We start from the raw sequence: 24245 nt of genomic DNA, 5'->3' as shown, positions 1-24245 counted from the left end.
TATACTCAATGCACTGACCAATAAAGATAAGCATACCAAATGCATTCTTCACTATCCTATCTATCTGTGGCTCTCCTTTCAAGGAAATATAAACCTGCACTCCAAGGTCTCTTTGTTCAGCAACACTCCTCAGGACCTTGCCATTAGGTGTATAAATCCTGCCCTGATTTGCCTTTCCAAAATGCAGCACCTCACATTTATCTAAATTAAACTCTATCTGCCACTCCTCAGCCCATCGACCCATCTGATCAAGCTCCTGTTGTCCTCTGAGGTAACCTTCTTGGCTATCCACTATATCAACAATTTTGGTGTCATCTGCGAATTTACTAACTATACCTTCTATTTTCATATCCAAATCATTTACATAAATGACAAAAAGCACTGAACCCACCACCAATCCTTGTGGCAACTTCTGGTCATAGGTCTCCACTCTGAAAAGCAACCCTCCACCACCACCCTCTATCTTCTACCTTTTGAGCCAGTTCTGTATCCAATTGGCTAGTTCTCCCTAATTTCCAACCTTGCGAACCAGTCTACCATGAGAAACCTTTTTTGAACGCCTTACTGAAGTCGGTATAGATCACGTCCATTGCTCTCTCTTCATCAATCCTCTTTGTTACTTCTTCAAAAAAAATCAATTAAGTTCATGAGACACGATTTCCCATGGTCAAAGTCATGTTGACTATCCCAAATCAGTCCTTTCCTTTCCAAATACATGGAAATCCTGTCCCTGAGGATCGCATCCAAAAGCTTGCCGACCACTGATGTCAGACTCACTGGTCTGTAGTTCCCTGGCTTCCCCCGTCTTCCAGCACCTCACCTGTGGCTATTGATGATTCAAATATCTGAGCAAAGGGCCCAACAATCATCCCTCTCGCTTCCAAAATGTTAGGGTACACTTGATTTATCCATCTTCAGTCATTTTAAGACATTCAGCACATCATCTTCTGTAATAGGGACATTTTTCAAAATGAAGCCATTTATTTCCTCATGTTCTCTAGCTTCCATATCATTCTCCACAGGATTCACTGATGTAAAATACTCGTTTAGTATATTACCCCCATCTCCTGCGGTTCCATATGTAGGCAGTCTTGCTGATCTTTAAGGGGTCCTGTTCTCTCCCTAGTTACCCTTTTGTCCTTCATTTATTTATACAGTTCTTTTTGATTCTCCTTAACCCTATTTGCTAAAGCCCCTTTTTGCCATCCTGATTTCCCTCTTTAAGTATACTTCTATGGCCTTTATATTCTTCAAGGGAATCATTCAATTTCTGCTGTCTATATCTGCCATATGCCTCCTTTATCTTGAAGAATACGTCAATTTCTCTTGTCATCCAGCATTCCCTGTACCTAATAAGTGTACCCTTCACCCTCACAGGAACATACTCTCTGTGAACTCTCATTAAATCATTTTTGATGGCTTCCAACTTTCCAGTGGTCCCTTTACCTGCAGATACCCACCCCCAATCTACATTTGAAAGTTTTTGCCTAATTCCATCAAAATTGTTCTACCTCCAGTTTAGAACTTGAAATTTAGATCTGGTCCATCATTTTTCTATCACTATTTTGAAAGCAAGAGAATTATGATCGCTAGCCCCAAAGTGCTCCCCCACTGACACCTCAGTCACCTGCACTGCCTTATTTCCCAAGAGTAGGTCAAGTTTTGCTCCTTTTCTCATAGGTACATTCACATACTGAATCAGAAAATTTTCTTGTACATGTGTAACAAATTCCTGTCCATCCAAGCTCTTAACACTATGGCAGTGTCAGTCTGTTTGGAATGTTCAAATTCCCTAACATTACCACCCTATAATTCTTACCGATAACTGAGATCTCTTTACAAATTTGCTTCTCAATTTCCTACTGACTACTGAGGAGTCTGTAGTACAATCCCAGTAAGGTGATCATCTCTTTCTTATTTCTGAGTTCCACCCAAATAAGTTTCCTGGATGGACTCCCCGGAATAGCCTCCCGAAGTACAGCTGTTATGATATTCGTAATCAAAAGCACCACTCGCCTTCCTTTCATGCCCTTCTTTCTATCCTTCCTATCGCATCTATACCCTGGAACATTAAGCTGCCAGTCCTGTCCATCCCCGAGCCATGTTTCTGTAATTGCTATGATATCCTCGTCCTATGTTCCCAAATATGCCCTGAGTTCATCTGCCTTACCTGTTGGGCATCTTGCATTGAAATAAATGTATTTTAATTCATCAGTCCAACCTGTTCTCTGCTTTATTCCTGCCTGCCTGAACTGAGATACTCTATTTTCCAGTTGCAGCAGTCTCAGACTGATCTCTTTTCTCATTATCTCCCTGGGTCCATCCCTTACTGGTGTAAATCCTCCCGAGCATTCCTCGCAAATCTCCCCAACAGTGTATTAGTCCCCTTCCAATTCAGGTGCTATCGTCCTTCTTATACAGGTCACTTTTTTACCAAGAAGAGATTACAATGATCCAAAAATGTGCATCCTTCTCCCCCACACCAGCTCTTCAGTCACGCATTCATCTGTTCTATCCTCATATTCCAACTCTCACTCGCTCATGGTAGAGAGTCAATCCAGATTTTACTACCTTTGAGGAACTACTTTTCAAATTCCTGCCTAATTTCCTATATTGTCTCCTCAGAATCAAGTCCTTTACTCTTCCTATGTCATTGATTCTGCGTAATCCAAGATGGAAGACAGGAAAACATTGTGGATGTAAGAGCTGCTCCTTATTTGAAATGTTTTAGATGTTGGAGGTGATTTCCTTGAATTCCAGGAGCAGCAATTACTTTTCTATATACTGTTATGTTGATTTGGAAATTAGGGGGGAAAAACAGATCAAAACAACAGCACTTTAAAAAGGAGGAAGACAGAGAAAAGCATTGACCACATGGTTAAAGAAAGAAACTTATACTGCTGTCTGACACAGCAGTGAATCTGCACAGTTACTACCTTTGCTGTTGAGTTCAAGTATCTCTGGACATCAGAGTGTGTCCATGAAAAATTAACAAACAGCGAATTCACAGCTGAACCTGGAGGAACCTCTGTGGGAGAGCTCACAGCACAGGAACGGATAGGTGCTTAGTTTTTAAGTGTAGCCTGACTGTAAATCAACAACAGTGAGTACAGTGGGTTATTTCTTGATTATATTTTTAATTCCGATCTGTCTCCTGATTAAATTTTAAAAATATAAGCTATAAGTATTAAGTTAGCCTGGAGCAGTGTTTTTATTAGAGTGGTACTGGAAAGGCACAGCAGGTCATGCAGCATCTGAGGAGCAGCAAAATTGATGTTTCGGGCAGGAGCCCTTCATCATTCCTGATTTTCCTGCTCCTTGGATGCTGCCTGACCTCCTGTACTTTTTCAGCACCACTCTAATCTTGATGCTAATCTCTAGCATCTGCAGCCCTCAGTTTCCCCCAGTGTTTTTATTTAAGAACAATAAGACGGTGCTATTTTTTGGGCTAGTAGATTATGAAGGAGCAAAGATGGCCTTTAGTAGAGTGATGTGCTCTTCCTGTCAGGTGTGGGAGTTGAGGGAGAGTTGCCATGTTACTGATGATTACGTCCACGGGAAGAGTCTTTGGTTGCAAATCCTATCCGATCGCATGGGTCGGTTGGAGCAGCAGTTAGAGGCAATAAGGAATTTTCAGGAGCTAAGGAGTGTGATCAATGACAGTTATAGGAAGGGAGAAAAGCCACAGTTAGAGCCAGGATGATGAGCCAACTCCAGGAAAGGTAGGAAGGGTAGATAGGTAATGCAGGAGTCTCCTGTGGCTATCCCCATCTCAAACAAGTATGCTGTTTTGGAAAATGTAGTGGACTCTCAGGGGAATGTAGCATGAACAGCCAAGTTTCTGGATCTGGAATGGCTGTAATGTAACAAGGGGTATGTCAAGTCCCAAGCAATCGATTGTGATAGGGGACTCTCCAATCAGAGGCACAGATAGATGTTTCTGTGGCCAGCAGCAAAAAATCAGAATGGTGTGTTGCCTCCCTGGAACCAGGATCAAGAATGTCTCAGAGATGGTGCAGAATGTTCTCAAAGGGGAGAGGAACCAGCAGGAGGTCATTGCACACATTGGAACTAACAACATAGAAAGGGAAAAGGATGAGATTCTGAAGGAACAATTTAGAAAGTTAGGCTGTAATATAAAAGTTAGGTCTTCTAGGGTAGTATTATCTGGATTACTCCCGGTGTTACTGAATATCTGGACCCCCTGGAGTAGCGGGGTGGTGGGTGGGGTGGTACCTCTCTGTTCCGTGATCGGTCAATAATCACTCACAATCAGTCTGGTTCTTTAAGGCTTCATTCTTTCTTTCTTAATTCGGCCAGGTACACAGCATCCGGAAACACAGAGGTTATACACTTCCGTGTTCCTCAGAAGAGCTGCACACATGGTTAAAATAAAGACATTTTTATACTTTTCTTAAGGAAAGATACAGGCCATGATCACCTAGTACATTCAGACAATTATCAATCAATACATGATACTGCTTTATTTGATAGTTACTGTCAGGCAATGAGACAAGTCACTGACAATGTGTAAAGGAATAAAACCAAGCAATCCTGCCAATTAATTCTGATTTTGTGATTCAGGGCTAATACAATTGATTATTAAAAATAATAAATAAAATAATCATTATCTGTAATTCAGAGGGGGAAACCAAACAAGTGACTCAGATATTTTTAAAATCATCATAGAAGTTGGGAAGTTATGTTGCAGTTGTACAGGACTTTGATGAGGCGCACTTGGAGTATTGTGTTCAGTTTTGGTCACCTTGTTATAGGAAGGATGTTATTAAACTGGAAAGAGGTGCTGAAGAAATTTGCAAGGATGTTGCCAGAACACAAGAGACTGAGTTATAGCGAGAGGTTGGACAAGCTAGGACATTTTTCTTCAGAGCTTAGGGGACTGAGAGGGGATCTGAGAGAAGTGTGTAAGATAATGAAAGTGTGGATAGGGTGAATGTATTCTGTCTTTTTACCAGGGTTGGGGAATCGAGGACGAGAGGACAGGTAAAAGGGGAAAGAATAAACGGGAACCTGAAGGACAACTTTTATACACAGAGGGTGGTACACAAATGGAATGAGCTGCAGGTGGAAGTGGTTGATGCAAGTACATTAATGACATTTAAAAGACATTTGGACAAATACATGGATAGGAAAGGTTCAAAAGAATATGGGCCAAGTGCAGGGAAATGGGATTAGCGTGGATGGACATTTTAGTTGGCATGGACCAGTTTGGGCTGAAGGGCCTTTCTCCATACTATGGGACTCTATGACTCCATAAAAAGAGCAATTTAAGGAAACTTGCCACGGTGAACAATTAGATCTGAGGCAGAGGACAACATTCTATGTTTTGGGTGTGCTTCCTGCTTCTCTTCTTGCTGCTCCCTCTCCTCATGTATACACTTCCTTTACTAACAACATCTGACGGCATTGAGCCAGCTTCCATGTGAACAATGGTACACAACTTTAAAACTCTATCACCCCATCTTGACCCATTCACTGCTTCCGTATTGTCGGACTGCTTATCCAACATCCAGTCTTGGACAATCCATGATCTTCACCAGTTAGAAAGAAAGAGCTTGTCCTTACATTATTGCCACTGCAACTTCAGGACAACCCAAGTACTCAACAGACAATCAAGCGGTCTTTGAAATGTGGTCACAATTGTAACATAGGAACCATGGCTGCCAACTTGTACATAGCAAGCTTCACAAACAAGTGTGGTAACAAGCAATTAATTGTTTTTGTATGTTGCTTGAAGGGTGAACATTAACTAGGACACTGTGAAGAAGTTATTAACTCTTTTTAGGAATAGCACCATAGGATTTTAAATATCCCATAGAAAACACAGCATCTCTGAAATGCAGTCCTCTCTCAGTTCTACATTGATATAGCAATCTACATTTTGCTGGAGTGGGACCTGAATCCAAAATGTCCTGACTCAGAGATATGTGTGCTACATTTGGCACATAAACGTTAAGAAGATTAAACTCAGTTTCTTCAAACCCCACCACAAACTCTGCATCTTTGCTGCTATTTACAATTCTATTTTGGCTGCTGTCTCAATAACCTGGGTAGACCTTTGGATTCCTGAGGGGTTTGGGGACATAATCGGGCTGCACCTTTTGAATTTTTAGTCAGCCTCTATGTATTCTTTTGGAGGGGGGGGGGGGAGCGCAATTTCCACCAGGATTTGAATTATCACTGTGAATATGGCAGCAAGGCAGTTGTAATACGGAATATCAATTTTTTGTGATTTTAATTTCTCATTCAACCCTGACCTGGCTGTCCAAGAAGCAGGTGAAATACTGTGTTTGGGGACTAATGTGCTAGTATGTCAATGTGGACCTCATGATTTAGAAGAGTCGGTGTGGACTGGGGTGGACAAAGTCAAAACTCACACAACACCAGGTTATAGTCCAACAAGTTTATTTGGAAGCACTAGCTTTCAAGGCGCTGCCTCTTTATCAGGTGTTGTGGAACATGATCATATAACGCAGAAATTATAGCAAAAAGGTTACAGTGTCATGGAGTTGTAATGATATATTAAACAACTACACCATAAGACCATAAGAAATAGAAGTGGAAGTAAGGCCATTCAGCCCATCGAGTCCACTCCACCATTGAATCATGGCTGATGGGCATCTATCCACACTCTCCCCGTAACCGCATCTGCTCCCAGGAGGACCAGTTCAAAATACGTACAACACAGATGGCCTCCTTCTTCAAGGACCGCAATTTCCCCCCCGACGTGGTCGACGGTGCCCTCCACCGCATCTCCTCCACTTCCCGCTCCTCCGCCCTTGAGCCCCGCCCCTCCAACCGCCACCAGGACAGAACCCCACTGGTCCTCACCTACCACCCCACCAATCTCCATGTACAGCGCATCATCCGCCGTCACTTCCGCCACCTCCAAACAGACCCCAGCACCAAGGATATATTTCCCTCCCCTCCCCTATCAGCTTTCCGTAGAGACCACTCCCTCCGCGACTCCCTTGTCAGATCCACACCCCCCACCGACCCAACCACCACTCCCGGCACCTTCCCTTGCAACCGCAGGAGGTGCAACACTTGCGCCCACACCTCCCCCCTCACTTCTCTCCAAGGCCCCAAGGGAAACTTCTATATCCGCCACAGATTCACCTGCACCTCCACCCACATCATCTACTGCATCCGCTGCAGCCGGTGTGGCCTCCTCTATATTGGGGAGACAGGCCGCCTACTTGCGGAGCGATTCAGGGAGCACCTCTGGGCCACCCGGACGAACCAACCCAACCAACCTGTGGCACAGCATTTCAACTCCCCCTCCCACTCCACCGAGGATATGCAGGTCATTGGACTCATCCACCGCCAAACCACAACAACCCGACGGTCGGAGGAGGAGCGTCTTATCTTCCGACTGGGAACCCTCCAACCGCAGGGGATGAACTTGGACTTCACCAGTTTCTTCATCCCCCCTCCCCCCACCTTGTCTCAGCCGGATCCTTCCAGCCCGGCACCGCCTTCCTGACCTGCAGTCTTCTTCTTGGCCTCTCCGCCTCCACCCTACTCCGACCTATCACCCTCACCTTGACCTCTTTCCACCTATCACATTTCCAACTCCCCTCCTCCAAGTCCCTCCTCCCTACCTTTTATCTTCTCCTGCTGAACACTCTCTGCTCATTCCTGAAGAAGGGCCTGTGCCCGAAACGTCGAATCACCTGTTCCCTGGATGCTGCCTGACCTGCTGTGCTGTTCCAGCAATAAAGTTTCAACTTTGATCTCCAGCATCTGCAGACCTCACTTTCTCCTCTGAGCTGAGATGACACCTATTATTAAATAAGCTGACGTCACCTTGAGAATGTAATTCTGGGATTTACATACTAAAGAACCTAAACCACCATATCCCAATCTAAAAGATGAAAGACTTAATCTAAATTTGTTTAAGAACTATAATCTGGTGTGGTGTGTTTTTTTAATAATGTGCACTTCAATATACTATTAACAGATATTATCTATGCACTGTAACAAAATGATCTTTATTTGGAACCTCCAATAAATCCTACCTCCTGTTCCTGTTGTGATACAGAATTTTCATCTCAAATCCTTTGGCTCTTTGAGCGACTTTGTATCCGATCCGTCCCATTCCAATGATCCCAAGAGTGGCTCCAGTCACTTCGACTCCGTACCAACTCAAAGGGTACATTTTAGTGTCTGGACAAGTTGTAATCTTCTGACCTAAAATTTTAAAATCAAACTAGTCAAGAGCAGACTAATAAATGCTTTCAGAAATAAAAATATAAAACTGCTGGAAATATTCAGCAGGTCGGGCAGCATCTGTGGAGAGAGAAACAGAGTTATCATTTCAGGGCGATGACGTTCAAACAGAATGTTTTTCAGAAGCTGGAAGAAGGTGAAAATTGAAGGCCAATATTGTCCAATATCCTCGTTGTCTGGCAATAAATAGGTCAACAATCTGTTGCAGTACTGCTTGCAGATTAGCAGATTATCTTGAGATGTCACTACAGTGCTATTTGGGTTAATTAACTTTTATACCTGCAACAATTAAACTTAGAAGCCTCATGCACATCTTCAGCACTGTAGCACCAACAAAATAGTTGGTTTCATATGAAAACCAGGGAAGAAGTGTGCACAAATCTGATATTACCAATTGATAACCTATAGGAGGCTCATGTGCTAAATTGACAATCAATTTTCAGTAATTTTGGTAGGGGGCTTATGTAAAGACTTTCCTTTTATAACCCATACATCATAAATGCCTACTGTTTATGTAAAATACCACATCCACAAGAGAAACAATTCATACTGTTAAATGTAGTATCCCTATATGGTAAGACGTGGAGTCCCTGAGTGAACTGCATGTCTAAATTCAGATCAATTCTGTTTAATTCAGTTTTCAGATATTATTTTTATGAAGACTAGAACACTCAGAAGTTAAAAATTTTAATCACATAAAGCAACCCAATCTTTTCATGGTTTATATATTTTTACAAGGTACATTCCTTTTCCTGTCCATAAGACATAGGAGCAGAAATTAGGCCATTCAGCCCATCACGTTTGCTCTGCTACTCAATCATAACTGATAGGTTTCTCAACCCCATTCTCCGGCTTTCTCCCCATAACCCTTGATCCCCTTGACAATCAAGAACCTATCTATCTCTGTCTTAAATATACTCAATGATCTGACCTTCACAGCCTTCTGTGGCAGTGAATTCCGTAGATTCACACTCTCTGGCTAAAGAAGTTGCTCCTTATCTCCATTGTAAAAGGCTGTGCCCTCGGGTCCTAATCTCTCCTACCAATAGAAATATCTTCCCAATATCCACTTTGTCCAGCCATTCAGTATTTTATAAGTTTCAGTTCGATACCCCCTCATCCTTCCAAACTCCATTGCGTATAGAGCCAGAGTCCTCAAACATTCCTCATATGTTAAGGTTTTCTTTCCTGGAACCATTCTCCTCAACCTCCCCTGAACATGCTCCAGGGCCAGTACATCTTCCTGAGATATGGAGCCCAAAACTGCACACAATACTCCAAATGTAGCCTGACCAGAGCCTTAGTGAGCCTCAGAAGTACATCCCTGTCTTTCTAGTCAAGTCCTCTCAAAAGAAGTGCCATCATTGCATTTGCCTTCCTATCTACTGACTCAACCTGCAAGTTTACTTGAGAGAATCCTAGACTAGAATCCCAATTCTCTTTGCACTTCAGACTTCTGAATTTTCTCCCCATTTAGAAAATAGTCCATGCCTCTATTCTTCCTACCAACACGCATGACCTCACATTTTCCCAGGTTGTACTCTATATGCCACTTCTTTGTCCACTCTCTTAACTTGTCCAAATCTTCTGCAGCCTCCACGCCTCCTCCATGCTGCCTGTCCCTCTACCTATCTTTGTATTGTCTGCAAACTTAACCAGAATGCCCTCAGTTCCTTCATCTAGATCATTAATGCATAAAATGAAAGTTGTAGTCCCAACACTGAGCCTTGTGGAACACCACTTGTCACCGGCTGCCATCCTGAGAAAGATGCTTTTATCCCCACTCTCTGCTTCCTGCCAGACAGCCAGGTTTCTATTTCTGTGAGCACCTTGCCTCTAACACCATGAGCCCTTATCTTACTCAGCCTGCTGTGCGGCACCTTGTCAAAGGCCTTCTTGAAGTCCAAATAGATATATCCATTGGCTCTTCTTGGTCTAACATGCTTGTTCCTTCCTCAAAGTATTCAAACAGATTTGTCAGGCATGACTTCCCCTTGATGAAACCATGCTGACTTTGCCCTATTTTACCATGCTTTCCCTAGTTTTCAGAAATCTCATCCTTCACAATGGACTCCATGACCAAGGCTAGGCTAATCGGTCTGTAATTTTCTGTCTTTTGCCTTAAAATTAAATTTGTGCCCTCTCGTTTTGATCCTTCTAGCTTTTTCCTTTGCCTATAAATCGGATACACAAGGGATGAGTGAAATTAAGTAATTCCTCCAGGGTGAAAATGTGAAAAAAAGCTAAAGAAGCACCTCCTTCATCTAACTTCATCAATTCCCTAAACTCCCAGCATTCCGTTCAAGTTGCACTGAGGTGCTATGTGTAATAATTCTGAAACTGAACTCCAGTTACAGAAAGAAAGTTCAAACTAGCTTCCTTAATTTACTAACCTAGCTATCCTACAGTGATAATTTGCATACCTCTGCTTAGGCCCTGGTTCATAAATTTATGCATTAACTTTTAGCTAACTGTTAGATATAAGCAAGTCTAGATTTTAAGAAAGAGATAAAAATACCCTCAACTCACCAACTCCAGCACACTGAGCTAGTTGTACTAACAGCCAGTAAATGCAGTTAGTCTATCTGAGAGCGTGTTTCTGTTGTGCATAATTTTATGATTTGAACCTCTGTTTTCTCTGATTATTATATGTTAATTTGAATGTTTATTACCACATGCTCTACTCCTTCCTTGGTTTTAAAGTTCAAAGTTATAGATTCCAAGTCATCATCTGTCTGTTTGCCAAAATAGTTTACATTTTACCTTCCAATATATTCCTGGCAGATGCCAACATCAAAGCCATGCCCATTTCAGCAGTAGCATTGTCCACCACATGAGGAGTGTTGGCCACCTTCACCCCAAAACTGTTGATCAGAGGTAAGTCGAGATGGTCCACACCAACTCCATAATTTATAATGGCCTTCAAATGAGGTAGAGATTTCAGAAGCTTTTCATCTATTATGGGATAGTGTTTCCAACCAAAAATAAACTGGATTTTCTCAGCAAGTTCTTTTTCATTTTTCAGGAATTCTTCATAGTAGATGATGTTGAAATGTTTCTTGATGAGTTCTACAAACCTTTCTGGAATACCTTCAGTTTCATGAAGCGCATAAGCTAAAACGTGAGGCTGATTGTTCATTGTCTGTGGAAGAGCAGAAATGAAAAAGCATTATTCTGTAAATTTGTTGCTACATTTTCTTCTCATAATCCTTCACGTCTGATGCATCATGTAGGCAAACACCAGGGAGAGAGTTAAGATGGATTGAGCCACCAACATGTGGAAACCTCCTGGTCACACACACACAGGTTTGGAGACAAGTCAAAGGGCAGAATTGGAAATTTGCAACTCTGGTTGGCACAATTCTACCCTCAAGCACTCTTGCCAGAGGCAGCACTATTGTCACAGAGGTCTTCCATTTTTAAAAATATTAGACAGATTCTGAGAGCGCCTGCATCTTGAGCCAACCTCACACTCTCCCATCTACCTCAACAACTCCACCTCAGCTGGTGGTACTTCTATTTTCCCCTGCTGCAAGCCTCCCTAAAGGCTTTCCTGTCTTGGGAGCCCACCCATCGTCCTTCACTATATAGTGAATTTGAAGGTAGCCTATTCATTAGCTGCTTCCTGGAAGATTGCAACTGTCAGGTACCTCTGATTTGGACTGGGTTTGGGGGCCCAGAATAGATTTGATTCATAAAACTTTCCAAAAGGCAGGTGATCCCATCCAATGTGTGATTTGGTGACCAATTTGCTGAATTCATGACACATGGAGTGAGTCAACTAAGGGAAAATCCTTCTTTTTGATGGAAAGAGTATTTCCCACAATACACTGCTAAACAAGCATCTGCATTTAACTAACTAATCCTGCAGAGTAAATTAGTTTTACTACCATTTTAATTTCACTGCTTTGTTCATTCAGTTTATTTCTACTTCTATTTAGTGTACTTACATTTTTCGCTCTCTTAACTCTATACAGGGCAAAGGAGTAAAGAAAAATGAAAACCAATTTTTAAAAAATCTCCATGATTTTTCTCCAGGATTGTTTCAATTCTTTTAGGAGAATCATTTTTACTTCCAGGGCAATGCTGGAGGATTGATGTTCTGCACAAATTTGGATTTTTAAAGTGAAAATCTAGAAAAATGAAAGGAAATATTATCGAAAACTAAGTGCATACCCCTCTGAGTCATGCTTGTTGGAGATGCATGATAGGATAACATGGTATTCCATTGTATTATTGTAAGATCGTCTTGGTGTCTGTCAGCTAGCAAGATTAATTGGTTGACCAGCCATTATGCGGAAAGGTCAAAGAGAGTGGCTCATTCTGGTAATTGGAAGAGAACAGGACAGACAATACGTCTTCAGATTTGCAGTTGGGTGGACAGGTTTCGGAGTTATAGGTTTGAGGGAGGGTTTGTTTGATAACCAAAGAAACCTACTCGAGGAAACATGGACAACAGTCCTGATCCTCTGACTCGCCAGGGTGCATTTTTCCGCTCGAGCAGGCTGCTACTATCTCTGTTTTGCTATTGGATTTATCAAGAATTAGGAAAGCGCACTTGCAGCCATGAAATCAGGTTTTCCGTCTCATTGAGGAAGCATAATTTAGTTATTATAGTGGAGTATTCCATTTTACAGGTTTGCTACACTGCACAATGATGCAAAACAGTGTGTATGCTGAGGGTTGGGTTACACCATTGTTTACTTTAACCTTCTTTTTCCTCCTCCCATACTTTCTTCCCTGTCATGAGAAGGATTAAAATTTCCAATTCCACCTCCATGTAATGTTTTAAGTGGCCATGGTGAAAAGTTGAAGGTCGAGTGAAGAAGGCATTTGGTATGCTTTCCTTTATTGGTCAGAGTATTGAGTACAGGAGATGGGAGGTTGTGTTACAGCTGTACAGGACATTGGTTAGGCCACTGTTGAAATATTGTGTGCAATTCTGGTCTCCTTCCTATTGGAAAGATGTTGTGAAACTTGAAAGGGTTCAGAAAAGATTTACAAGAATGTTGCCAGGGTTGGACGATTTGAGCTATGGGGAGAGGCTAAACAGGCTGGGGCTGGTTTCCCTGGAGCGTCGGAGGCTGAGGGGTGACCATATAGAGGTTTACAGAATTATGAGGGGCATGGATAGGGTAAACAGGCAAAGTCTTTTCCCTGGGGTCGGGGAGTCCAGAACTAGAGAACATAGGTTTAGGGTGAGAGGCGAAAGATATAAAAGAGACCTAAGGGGCAACGTTTTCATACAGAGGGTGGTATGTGTATGGAATGAGCTGCCAGAGGAAGAGGTGGAGGCTGGTACAATTGCAACATTTAAGAGGCATTTGGATGGGTATATGAATAGGAAGAGTTTGGAGGGCTGGGTGCTGGCAGGTGGGACTAGATTGGTTTGGGATATCTGGTCGGCATGGACGGGTTGGACCGAAGGGTCTGTTTCCATGCTGTACATCTCTATGACTATGACTCTATCTATGAATAGCACACCTGATCCATGGTGCAAGTCACTTCCTGTTACTGCAACAGTTTGATTTATGTTGTTTTGTAGCTTTGTTGGTTGTTCTTTGCTGTTAATGGATTTACAATCTATCTGGCAACAGCAATAATGAAACCATCAAATCTCAAATAAAGTCAGTAATGTGTGAAATTAAGAAGGCCACATTGTGAGCTGACAGTGATCTAGGTTTTAATTGCATCCCAACTATATTCGCCACAGGGAGAGGACATATTCTGGTGTGAAGGAGAGACTGCTGAATTGTTGCAACTAATTTCTGCCTTGCTGAAATCAGCTGCCAAGTTTATGGTCTTTGAAAGGGGAAATAAATGGTGGAAAATCAAAGCATTTATTTGCTTTCATAGTTTCTGTCAAGGTCGTCTATTTAATTGGCACTAAGAGGGATGTTTAGGAAGCGTGAAGTAAAGATTGTGCTTAAATTTGTAGTTGCAAACAATGAAGCTGAACTGGACCTTTATGGATGGTTCATCTCTCTGGTACACTATCCATCCTTAACTGGAACTCTCCAACCCCAGCAATATGCTTGTAAATCTTTACTGCACCTTTTCAAGCTTAATAGTATCTCTTTCATAGTAGGGAGACCAGAATTGAACACAGTATTCCAAATGTGGCCTAACCAACATCTGCATAATGAATAATAAAATTCTCTTGTACACATTTAACAAATTCCTTGCCATCCAAGTCCTTAACACTATGGCTGACCCAGTCTATGTTTGGAAAGTTAAAATTCCCTACCATTACAACCATATTATTCTCACAGATATCTGAGATCTCCTTACAAATGTGTTTCTCAATTTCCCGCTGACTACTGGGGGCCTTCAGTACATCCTAGTAAGCGATCATCCCTTTCTTATTTCTCAGTTCTACCCAAATAATTTTACTGGATATACTCTCGGGAATATGCTCCCTCTAGTACAGCTGTAATGTTATCTCAAACCAAAACCACTCCCTTCTTCTCTTGCCATCTTTCTATCCTTCCTGGAACATTAAGCTGCCAGACTGCCGTTCCCTGAGCCATATTTCTGTAATTGCTATGATATCCCAGTCCCATGTTCCCTACTATGCCCTGAGTTCATCTGCCTTACCTGTCAGGCCTCTTGCATTTTAGCTTATCAGTTTTACCTCATTCTCTGCCTTGCTCTTGCTAGCTTGACTACTTGACTTGCTCGTCCTCTCAACTGAACCAGTCTCAGGCTCACCTTTTTTCTGACTATCTCTTTTGGTCCCAGCCTCTTTGGTAAAGCCTCCGGAGTAGTGCTAAATCTCTCACCAGGATATTGGTCCTCTTCCAATCCAGATGCAAACTGTCCTTCTGAAACAGGTCACTTCTATTCCAGAAGAGATTTCAATGATCTAAACATGTGAAAGCCTGCCCTTTGCACCAGTTCCTCAGCTACACCTTCATCTGGTCTATTCTCCTTGTCCAACTCTCACTAGCAAGTCACTGCGAGAAATCCAGATGTTATTATCTTTGAGGATCTTTTTAAGCTCCTGCCTAGTTTCACAAATTCTCCCTTAAGAACCTAGTCACTTCCCATGTTGATTCCACTGTGTACAATGACCTTCTGCTGGTCATGCTCCCTTTTGAGAATATTTTATACCCTCTCCAAGACATCTTTGATCCTGGCACCAGGCAGGCAACACATTATTCTGTTATCATGTTGTTGGCCGCAGAAACTTCTATCTGCGCGCCCAACTAGATAGTGTTGCAAAATAAAAAGAGGACATAGGTTTAAAGTGAGGTGCAAATGAAACAAGTGAGGTGAGAAAAATATTTATTGAGTGTTTATAGAGTCAGACAGAATAGAAATAGACCCATCAGTCCAATTTGCCTGTGCTGCCCAGAGATCCCAATCTGATCTAGTCCTATTTGCCAGCAATTGGCCCACATCCCTGTAAATCCTACCTATTCATATACCCATTTCTGCAGTGGTCATGAAAGCCAGGACTATGTACTGTGCAGGATCCTTCCTTTATTCGTCCACAGCCACCACTGTGGTTAATTAGTTAATTGTGAATCAACAGTAACACTACCTACTGTATGCATTTGTTATTCAGTGGTACTTACACAATCAGACTTTGTCATCTCCTACAGCACAGACCCACAAGCAAAAACACATTTCTGACTGAACTCCAATCCTCATGTTCCAGAATGTGGAGCAACCACAGCATCTGAGCTTCACCACTCAGTAGTTTCTTCCATTCATGCCAAGTCATTGGTTATTAACAATTCACTCATTCCCCTCTACCTGCAACAAAATCAAAACAGTTGTTTGGTCACCTAAAATACTATCTGTACTTCACCCATGGTCACTATGCTTCAGGCTCACCCTGCCCTATTAACCAATCAACTCCTATGTCCAATCTCTTTCCCATCATTTTGACCCTGCATGCATATTTTGAACATTTTTGTTGGTCTTCTGCTAAATATTAATATTAATAGGTATTTTATAGTGAACTTGATCTCCGAGCTCAGAGATAGGGACACTTCAGCCCTTAGGCAAATGTTAATATAGCAAGTAGTTCAGCAAGTGTTTGAGGGTTAATTGAATAGTTAAATATTAAAGGGCGACAGGTGGAACAGTCTCTTGGTTTTTGGTTCATCAGCTGGCTTGGACTAACATTGCTATTGGTAGTAGGGAATGACTTGCAAATGAAAAGTTTTCTTTTCATATAGAAACTTGTTTTTAGAGTTGCTTTGGAGAAGAATGGCTGAATCGAAATGCAAAGAATTAATATGTGACTTCCTGTTGAAGCCGAACCTTATGATCGATGGGAAAATCAAATGCATAAGTGGAAGGGGTTGTTCCTTTACGAAGAAGACAACAAAGTCTGGTCCTGGTATTGTTGTTTACTGCTACAAGCACGATCAGGTGTAATATATTTTCAATTAGACATGGGTGGATGGCTTGAAACTTCTATTAATTTATAAGAAAAATGACACTAAAGCAATATGAAGCTTAACCAGATTCTGAACTTAGGAAAGCAAGATATTCTAAATTGGAATGCATAATGGGATTTAATAGAATGTATGTAAGATTGCAAAAAATCTACACATTTCTAATTCTGTATTTGTCTTTAAACTGGGCAATGCTGAATTTGTATAGACTTCTAGAATTGCCTAGAGTTAAGTTTTCAGTAAGAAACATGCTTTCTGAACAGATGTCAAAAGCATGTGTGTGTTCTACGAACAAGTCGAAGTAAAGAATCTACACACTTCAACACTGGCACGCTGACAATTAAAATGTTCTCACACAATTTGAGGATGTAGTACATACAACTTCACCTAACGGGACAAACAATATCCAACAATTCATGACAGCTTTTCAGGAAGAAATTTCCTAACTCAGAGATCAAGGATACTATTAAGAACAAAAGAAAAATCCCCGTTCTAAAGAATTAAGATCCTATTTTTTTTGAAAAACATTAGTACCACCTTCAAAAGGATATCTGACCTCTGAAGCAAATGCATGTGATTAATGGTCTCCAACAGACCAACGCTTGTTTTCAGCAGGAACTACTTTTGGCGAAGAAAGTTCAAAGAGAGAAAAGACATTTAGTTTAAAGGGCTTGGACCTTGTTCTGTCATAAACAGAATCAAAGTCAACAAACTTCAACACTGAGACCTACCAATCTTCCAAATTGAAACAGAACTGTTTCTGAGAAATAGAGATACTACAAGACTGTTTTCAAATATGAGGCATGGGGGGGAAATGTGATTATACATTTTGTATGTATAATATTTTTATGATATTGGGTGAGGAGAAGCTTGGAGGGAGATATTGTAAAGCGTCTGAAAGGGTTCATGTTTAATTCATTAGGGTCTTTCAGCACTACTTAGAGTCCTAGAGCTATGCAGCATGAAACCAATCCTTCGTTCGAAATTGTCGATGCCAACCATATAGCCTAAATTAGTCTCATTTGAGAGCATTTGGCTGTATCCCTCTTAATCTTTCCTATTCTTATACCCATTCCGATGCCTTTTAAATCTTGTAATTGTACCAGTCTTCGTCACTTCCTCAGGCAGCTCATTCCAGACGTGCACCACCCTCTGCATGAAAAAGTTGCTCCTTTGGACCCTTTTAAATCTTTCCCCTCTCGCACCTTAAACCTATCCCATCTAGGTTTGGACCCTGCTATCCTGGGGAAAAGATGCTGAAACTCGTTGGCAGGAATCCTAGTAATTTGTCTGCTTTGTGAGGTAAGTAGCTTGCATTTTTATATGAAACTTTGAAGTCCATCTCTGTCCTGCTCAGCAAAGCTAGAAAAAGAACATAATCCTCCCTCTGCTGAGCTCAGTCTCATTATTTAGTCCATGTGGGCTGCCATTGTCTAGAATGATGCTTGAGATAAAACATTTGGACAGGAGGAATTTCTTTCTCCGAGTACCTTCTTAAACAGAATTCAGATACTAACAAGGCCTTAATGGAAAAGAGACTGAACATCGGCAGGTTGGTCTTGAGAGTGTTACTGGCTGAATATTTGCTGAGTGAATGTAGTGTAACAAATAATGTGTAGATCCCTTGCTCAAATAAAACCAGTTCCTTCACTATTCCAAATACTCACCTTTTTTGGGCCTTAAAAATCCCTAATTCTTTTGGAATACTTTTCCACCTCTTCTACTATGTCTCAAAAATATTGTTGCATTATTTTGTACAATGGTGCAGTTTATTCTGCTGAAGTGGAATTCTGTACCTCTGAGGCAATTATGTCAAGTTATTTAGTTATTCAGAGAACATTATGATTTTTTTTCCCCTGGGATCTTTAAAAATTGTGAAGTGCATAACAATTATGGGCGGCACGGTGGCACAGTGGTTAGCACTGCTGCCTCACAGCGCCGGACACCCGGGTTCAATTCCCGCCTCAGGCGACTGGCTGTGTGGAGTTTGCACATTCTCCCCGTGTCTGCGTGGGTTTCCTCCGGGTGCTCCGGTTTCCTCCCACAGTCCAAAGACCTGCAGGTCAGGTGAATTGGCCATGCTAAATTGCCCGTAGTGTTAGGTAAAGGGGTAAATGTAGGGGAATGGGTGGGTTGTGCTTCGGCGGGTCGGTGTGGACTTGTTGGGACGAAGGGCCTGTTTCCACGCTGTAATGTAATCTAATTTTGGCTCTGGGCAAAGTATACCTAGCAATTAATAAATGGAATTTCCCCTTTTTACAAGAGTTTTCATCTCGAAGTTGTGTAATGATTGGAATGTGATGCTTGGGTCATGTTGATGTACTATTTCAAAGTTCCTAATTTTACTTTAAGGGAACTTGCCTTAAAGAATCAGAGACATTGTAATTGCATTGACGCACTGGAGCAAACTTTTGCCCGAATTTGGGAAAACTCAACCAACTCACTTTTGTGTCTTTTTGCTCAGGGGTGTATTTGTTTGTAGTGTATTTTGTGGATTATGATGGAGTGGACGAAGAATGTTGCTTGGTAGGTGGGCCAGTTAGAGACCGGGTTTTGTTTGTCTACATAATATTGCAGCTCCTAATATTGTTTAAAGGCCACCTTAGCCTCACTTCATGCCCCTTCACCCCTCGGTCCAATTTCCGTGCAACCCATCTATGCCTCAATGCCACGTCTAGCCCTGCCACATTTCCCCAGGAAACCCATGTCCCCTGCTATTCCCCCATGCCACCTCTGTCCCCATGTAATAGTGTCACACAGTTTTTTTTTACAGAAGGAGCCCCTTGGCCCATCAGGTCCACGTCATGAAAAATCCATCCATTCTAATCACATTTTCCAGAACTTGGCCCATAATCTTCTATACTACGCTATTTCAATTGTTTGTCTAAATAGTTCTCAACTGACTTGAGGGTTCCTTACCACCTCATATTTTCTTTTCCATCTCATGCCACCTCTATGCCCATGTTTCCTCCAAAGCCACCTGCCTAGTCTGTGCAGTTTTCAAGAATCTCTGCATCATGCGCCATTCTTAGGAGATATGTGATAGTAATAACAGTTACTTTAAAATTACAAACCTCTAACAATCTCTGAAAACCATGAATTCAAACTCACTACCATTGATGTGGGACCAAAATAAACCTTGAGAAAAGAAAATCCTGATCCTTTAAGCATCTATTAGATTTGTAAACAGACAAGAAATGACACGTAAAAAAATCTGCAACTGTAAATTAATTCAGGTGACATAGATATTCCAGAGGGATCCAATAAAGAGATGGATATGGCAGAGGACTTGCAGAAGAACCTATGAATAAATTGAAATACTCGTTGAGTGTTCAGAATGATGGACAAGAAATGAGGCCAATGTATTAGTAAAATGGGATGAAATAGTGGGAATAAGAAAGCTGAGTGAAGATGACGAAAGTAAATCTGGAAATGACCTTACATTAGATAACGATCACTAACTTGAGAAATAAACTTCAATACCATAAGATTGAGATATGGAGGAACTTCAGCAGGTCTGGAAATGCTAGTATAAGCTGCAACTTGAATCAATTAGATAAGAAATAAAGGCCACAGAACAGTCAAGAAACAGAACTAAAATCAGAATTCCTCACAATTATGAGAGTTTGATGGCTGCCAACAAGTTTGAGAATACAGTAAATTTGATATTCGGACAGAGTTTGCCCTTTATTCTGAGGCATTATTATGGCCACCAACTTTGTCATGTTAGGGTATTTGTACTGAAAATGTTCTTTCAGGTTGGAGGGGAATGAATTGTTAGGGTTTTCAAGGATGACTGGATGAGATGGATGTTAGTGGATTCACCCACAGCTGGAAGGGAATCTATTGAAATTGTGTTCTTTTGGTCATATGTATTCAAGGTTCATGGAAGTGGCATTTGTAAATTAATTCAGGTGACATACATTTTCCAGAGGGACCAATAAATAGATGGATGTGGCAGTTAGAGGACTTGCAGAGAAAGATATGACTGACACTGCCTGAAGAGGCAATAGGTTCAGAAGGAAAATAAAAATACTAAACAAATGCATCTACAGCTTGAATAATGCTTCCAGAGAACAGAAGGATGCTTGGTGGAGTGCAGGCCTGTGACTAGTGGAGTGCCTCAGGGTTTGATGCTGGGCCCATTGCTGCTGGTTATCTACGTCAATGATTTGGATGAGAAATTACAAGGCATGATTAGTGAGTTTGCAGATGATACCAAAATAGGCGGTATCATGGACAGTGAGGAAAGTTATCAGAAATTGCAACAGGAATTTGATCATCTGGGGAAGTGGGCTGAGAAATGACAAATAGAGTTCAATATAGATAACTGTGAGGTGTTGCATTTTGGAAAGTAAAATCAAGGTAGGAGTTTCATGGTAAATGATCGGGCCTTAAGGAGTGTAGTGCAACAGAGGGATCGTGGAGTACAGGTGTATGGTTCTCTGAAAGTGGAGTCACAGGTACACAGAGCAGTGAAGGAGGTTTTTGGCCACAATGACCTTCATCAGCTCAGGAACTGGGTATAGAAGTTGAGAGGTTATGTTGCAGTCACACAGGACTTTGGTGAAGCCGTACTTGGAGTACCGTATTCAATTTTAGTCACCTTACTATCAGAAGGATGCTATTAAACTGGAAAGAATGCAGAAGAAATTTACAAGGATATTGGGACTGATGGGACTGAGTGAAAGGAAGAGGTTGTACACGCTAGGAATTTTTCTTTGCAGTGTAGGAAACTGAGGAGGAATCTTTTAGAAGTGTATAAGATCATGAGAGGCATGGATTGGGTGAATGCACTCAGTCTTTTTCCCAGAGTTGGGGAATCGATGAGCGGACATTGGTTTAAGGTCAGAGGGGAAAGAATAAATGGGAATCTGAGGGACAACTTTTATGCACAGAGGATGGCAATCAAATGCCAGCAGATGTGGTTAAGGTGGGTACATGAACAATATTTAAAAGGTGTTTAGACAAATACATGGATAGGCAATGTTTAGAAAAACATGGGCCAAGTGCAGGGAAATGGGGTTAGCGTGGATGGACATTTTAGCTGGCATGGACTAGGTTGGGCCAAAGGAACTGTCTCTGTGCTTTAGGACACTATGACTTCTTTACCCCCACTTAAAAGATGAACCATCAATTTGCAAAGATGGCTTCATTTTTAAAAACCTTTAGTCTTACATTATTAGACAGTACAATACATATGTCATGTTGACTGTAATCACTTTCCTCAATTATAGTCCATGTGTTTTTTTCCCACCACCAAACGTCTCCATCTTCTTTCATCAAAGTCGTGACAATGTGTCAGTAATTACCTTCTCTCATCCTGCCATGCGTATAATTTTCAAATTGAATTGCTGCAATAATAAGTTCCACTCGAATAGTCTGGAAATTTTATCCTTAAATTTTCCAAAAACTTTTAATGTGTTACAATTAGTATATACAATTGTGTCAGTCATATCACTGGCAATATAAATGTTGAAATGTTCCAATGCTAACACCAAGCTCAAGGTCTCTTTCCGAATCATGGAATGTTTTTGAGTTCATGATTTTCAGTTTTCTGGAAAAATACCCAATAAGTCTTTCTATCTTCTTGTTGTCTTCTTGCAAGAATACAGCACTGACACCCACATCACTCGCATCGATAGCCACCGTGAATGGATTTACGTAATTAGTTGTGGCTAATACTAGGGCAGTGGTTAACACTGCTTTCAGATTGTCAAATGCCTTTTGACAGTCCTCCATCCATCAAAGTTTTCTGCACTTCTTCAAGTCAGTCAGTGAAGCAACCACACTACTACAATTTGGTCCAAACATCCAATTAAAAACCACTCAGTCCGAGGACTCATAGTGCTTTCCTCTTCGATGGTACGGTATTCCAATGTGTGACTAAAAATCACCAGATTGTCAAATGTACTCCACAGGATTGGGTAATCTTGAAATCACTTTATGAGTTAGTCTTTGAAATGTGGCTGGTGCATTTTTTCACATCAAATGGCATGACTTTAAACTGGTACAGACCATTTTGATTAGATTAGATTAGATTAGATTACTTACAGTGTGGAAACAGGCCCTTCGGCCCAACAAGTCCACACCGACCCGCCGAAGCGCAACCCACCCATACCCCTACATTTGCCCCTTACCTAACACTACGGGCAATTTAGCATGACCAATTCACCTGACTTGCACATCTTTGGAGTGTGGGAGGAAACCGGAGCACCCGGAGGAAACCCACGCAGACACGGGGAGAATAGTCACATGTCACACTCTGAGATTTCTTTCTCTCTGGCCTTCTTATCAAATAGTCCACCTCACTCAATTTCCTTTCAATTTGATAAGCTCACTAAACTTTGCTTTTAAAGGTTAAACTAACACTGGAAGTGTTATCTCTGTTAGTAAAATTACAACTTTTTAATTTCTTATCTGTTTCCTGTTTCATCACCTGCCTAGCCAACTCACCCATTTGATGTAAACTCTCTCTAAACTTTGACACATAATCCAAATGAGTGGTTTCTGAACTCTAACTCACCAATTTTCCCCTTAATTAATTTCAGTGGTCCTCTCACCTCATGCCCAAAAGACTAATTCAAATGGACTAAATTTAGTTGATTCATTAGGTGCATCCATAATTACAAAAAGTACATACAGAATTTCTGTATCCCAATCCTGTGGATAACCTTAACTATAAGCCCTCAACATGGTTTTTAAAGTTTGATGCTACCATTTGAATGTTCCCTGCAATTATGGATGGTATGTAGTGGACTTCAGTTGTTTTATTTTCAAGCTATCCGTAACTTCCTGGTATAATTTTCATGTAAAATTTGACCTTAGGTCTGATTGTATCTCTGTGGTTAGCCCATACCTAGTTAAATAAAGATTGAGTAATGCATCCACAGTCCTTTTAACTATGATAGGCATAATGAAATAGTCTTTGGAAATCTAGTAGACACACCCATTGTGGTCAACAAATACTTATTCCCATTATTTTGGTTTAGGAAGGGGCCCTACCAAATCAATTGAGACCCTTGTAAAAGGTTCCTCAAATGTAAGAATGGATATTAGGGGTACTGGTTTTATCACTGCTTGAGGGCGTTTCCAATTACCTGACACATATGACATGTCCAACAAAATTCCACCACATTCTTATGCAATCCAGGCTGATAAAAATGTTTTTGTGTTTTGGCCTGAGTTTTCCTTGCTCCTAAATGACCTTCTCCTGGTAATTCATGTGCTCCATCTCCTTCCAAAACCCACCAGTAGGACAGTGTGATGAGCTTCTGCCCATTTCTCGTCTGCGATCAAGGTGTCATTTTGAAGTTAGTAACATTCTGGGATACACTCAGATTTTTCTTAAGTTTATAATTTTTGATACAACTGCTTTAGTTTTTCATCTTTCTTTTGTAAATCAGCTAATTCCTCAGAACTAAAAATATCCACTTTGTCTGCCATTTGTTCTTGCTTTTTTGTTAATCTCTGATAATTGATCTTCAATTTCTTTATTTTTATTCTTTGATTTCTCCTCCTGTTTCAAACTATGGCTTTGTGACCTTGTTACCACACAGTCAAGAAAAATCCCAGGGTATA

General features: G+C 41.2%; 1 protein-coding gene across 1 annotated transcript in view; it reads right to left on the bottom strand.

The window, feature by feature from the left end:
- The window catches only part of LOC148141149 (uncharacterized), a 57320-nt gene that overhangs the window by 17725 nt on the left and 15350 nt on the right, over nt 1-24245 (bottom strand). Inside the window, exons 2-3 of the mRNA XM_087978456.1 lie at nt 11017-11395; nt 8043-8214 (exon numbers count right to left, since the gene is read on the bottom strand). Of these exons, the coding sequence (XP_087834582.1) occupies nt 8043-8214; nt 11017-11395 (551 nt within the window). The remainder of the gene's footprint in view (nt 1-8042; nt 8215-11016; nt 11396-24245) is intronic.

The sequence above is a fragment of the Chiloscyllium plagiosum genome, unplaced genomic scaffold (genome assembly GCF_037043375.1).
Source record: "Chiloscyllium plagiosum isolate Xiang-an unplaced genomic scaffold, Cpla_swu_hap1 HiC_scaffold_34, whole genome shotgun sequence".
NCBI lineage: Eukaryota > Metazoa > Chordata > Chondrichthyes > Orectolobiformes > Hemiscylliidae > Chiloscyllium > Chiloscyllium plagiosum.
The sequence above is the reverse complement of the archived record's forward strand: the minus strand, read 5'-3'. Positions and strand labels throughout refer to the sequence as shown.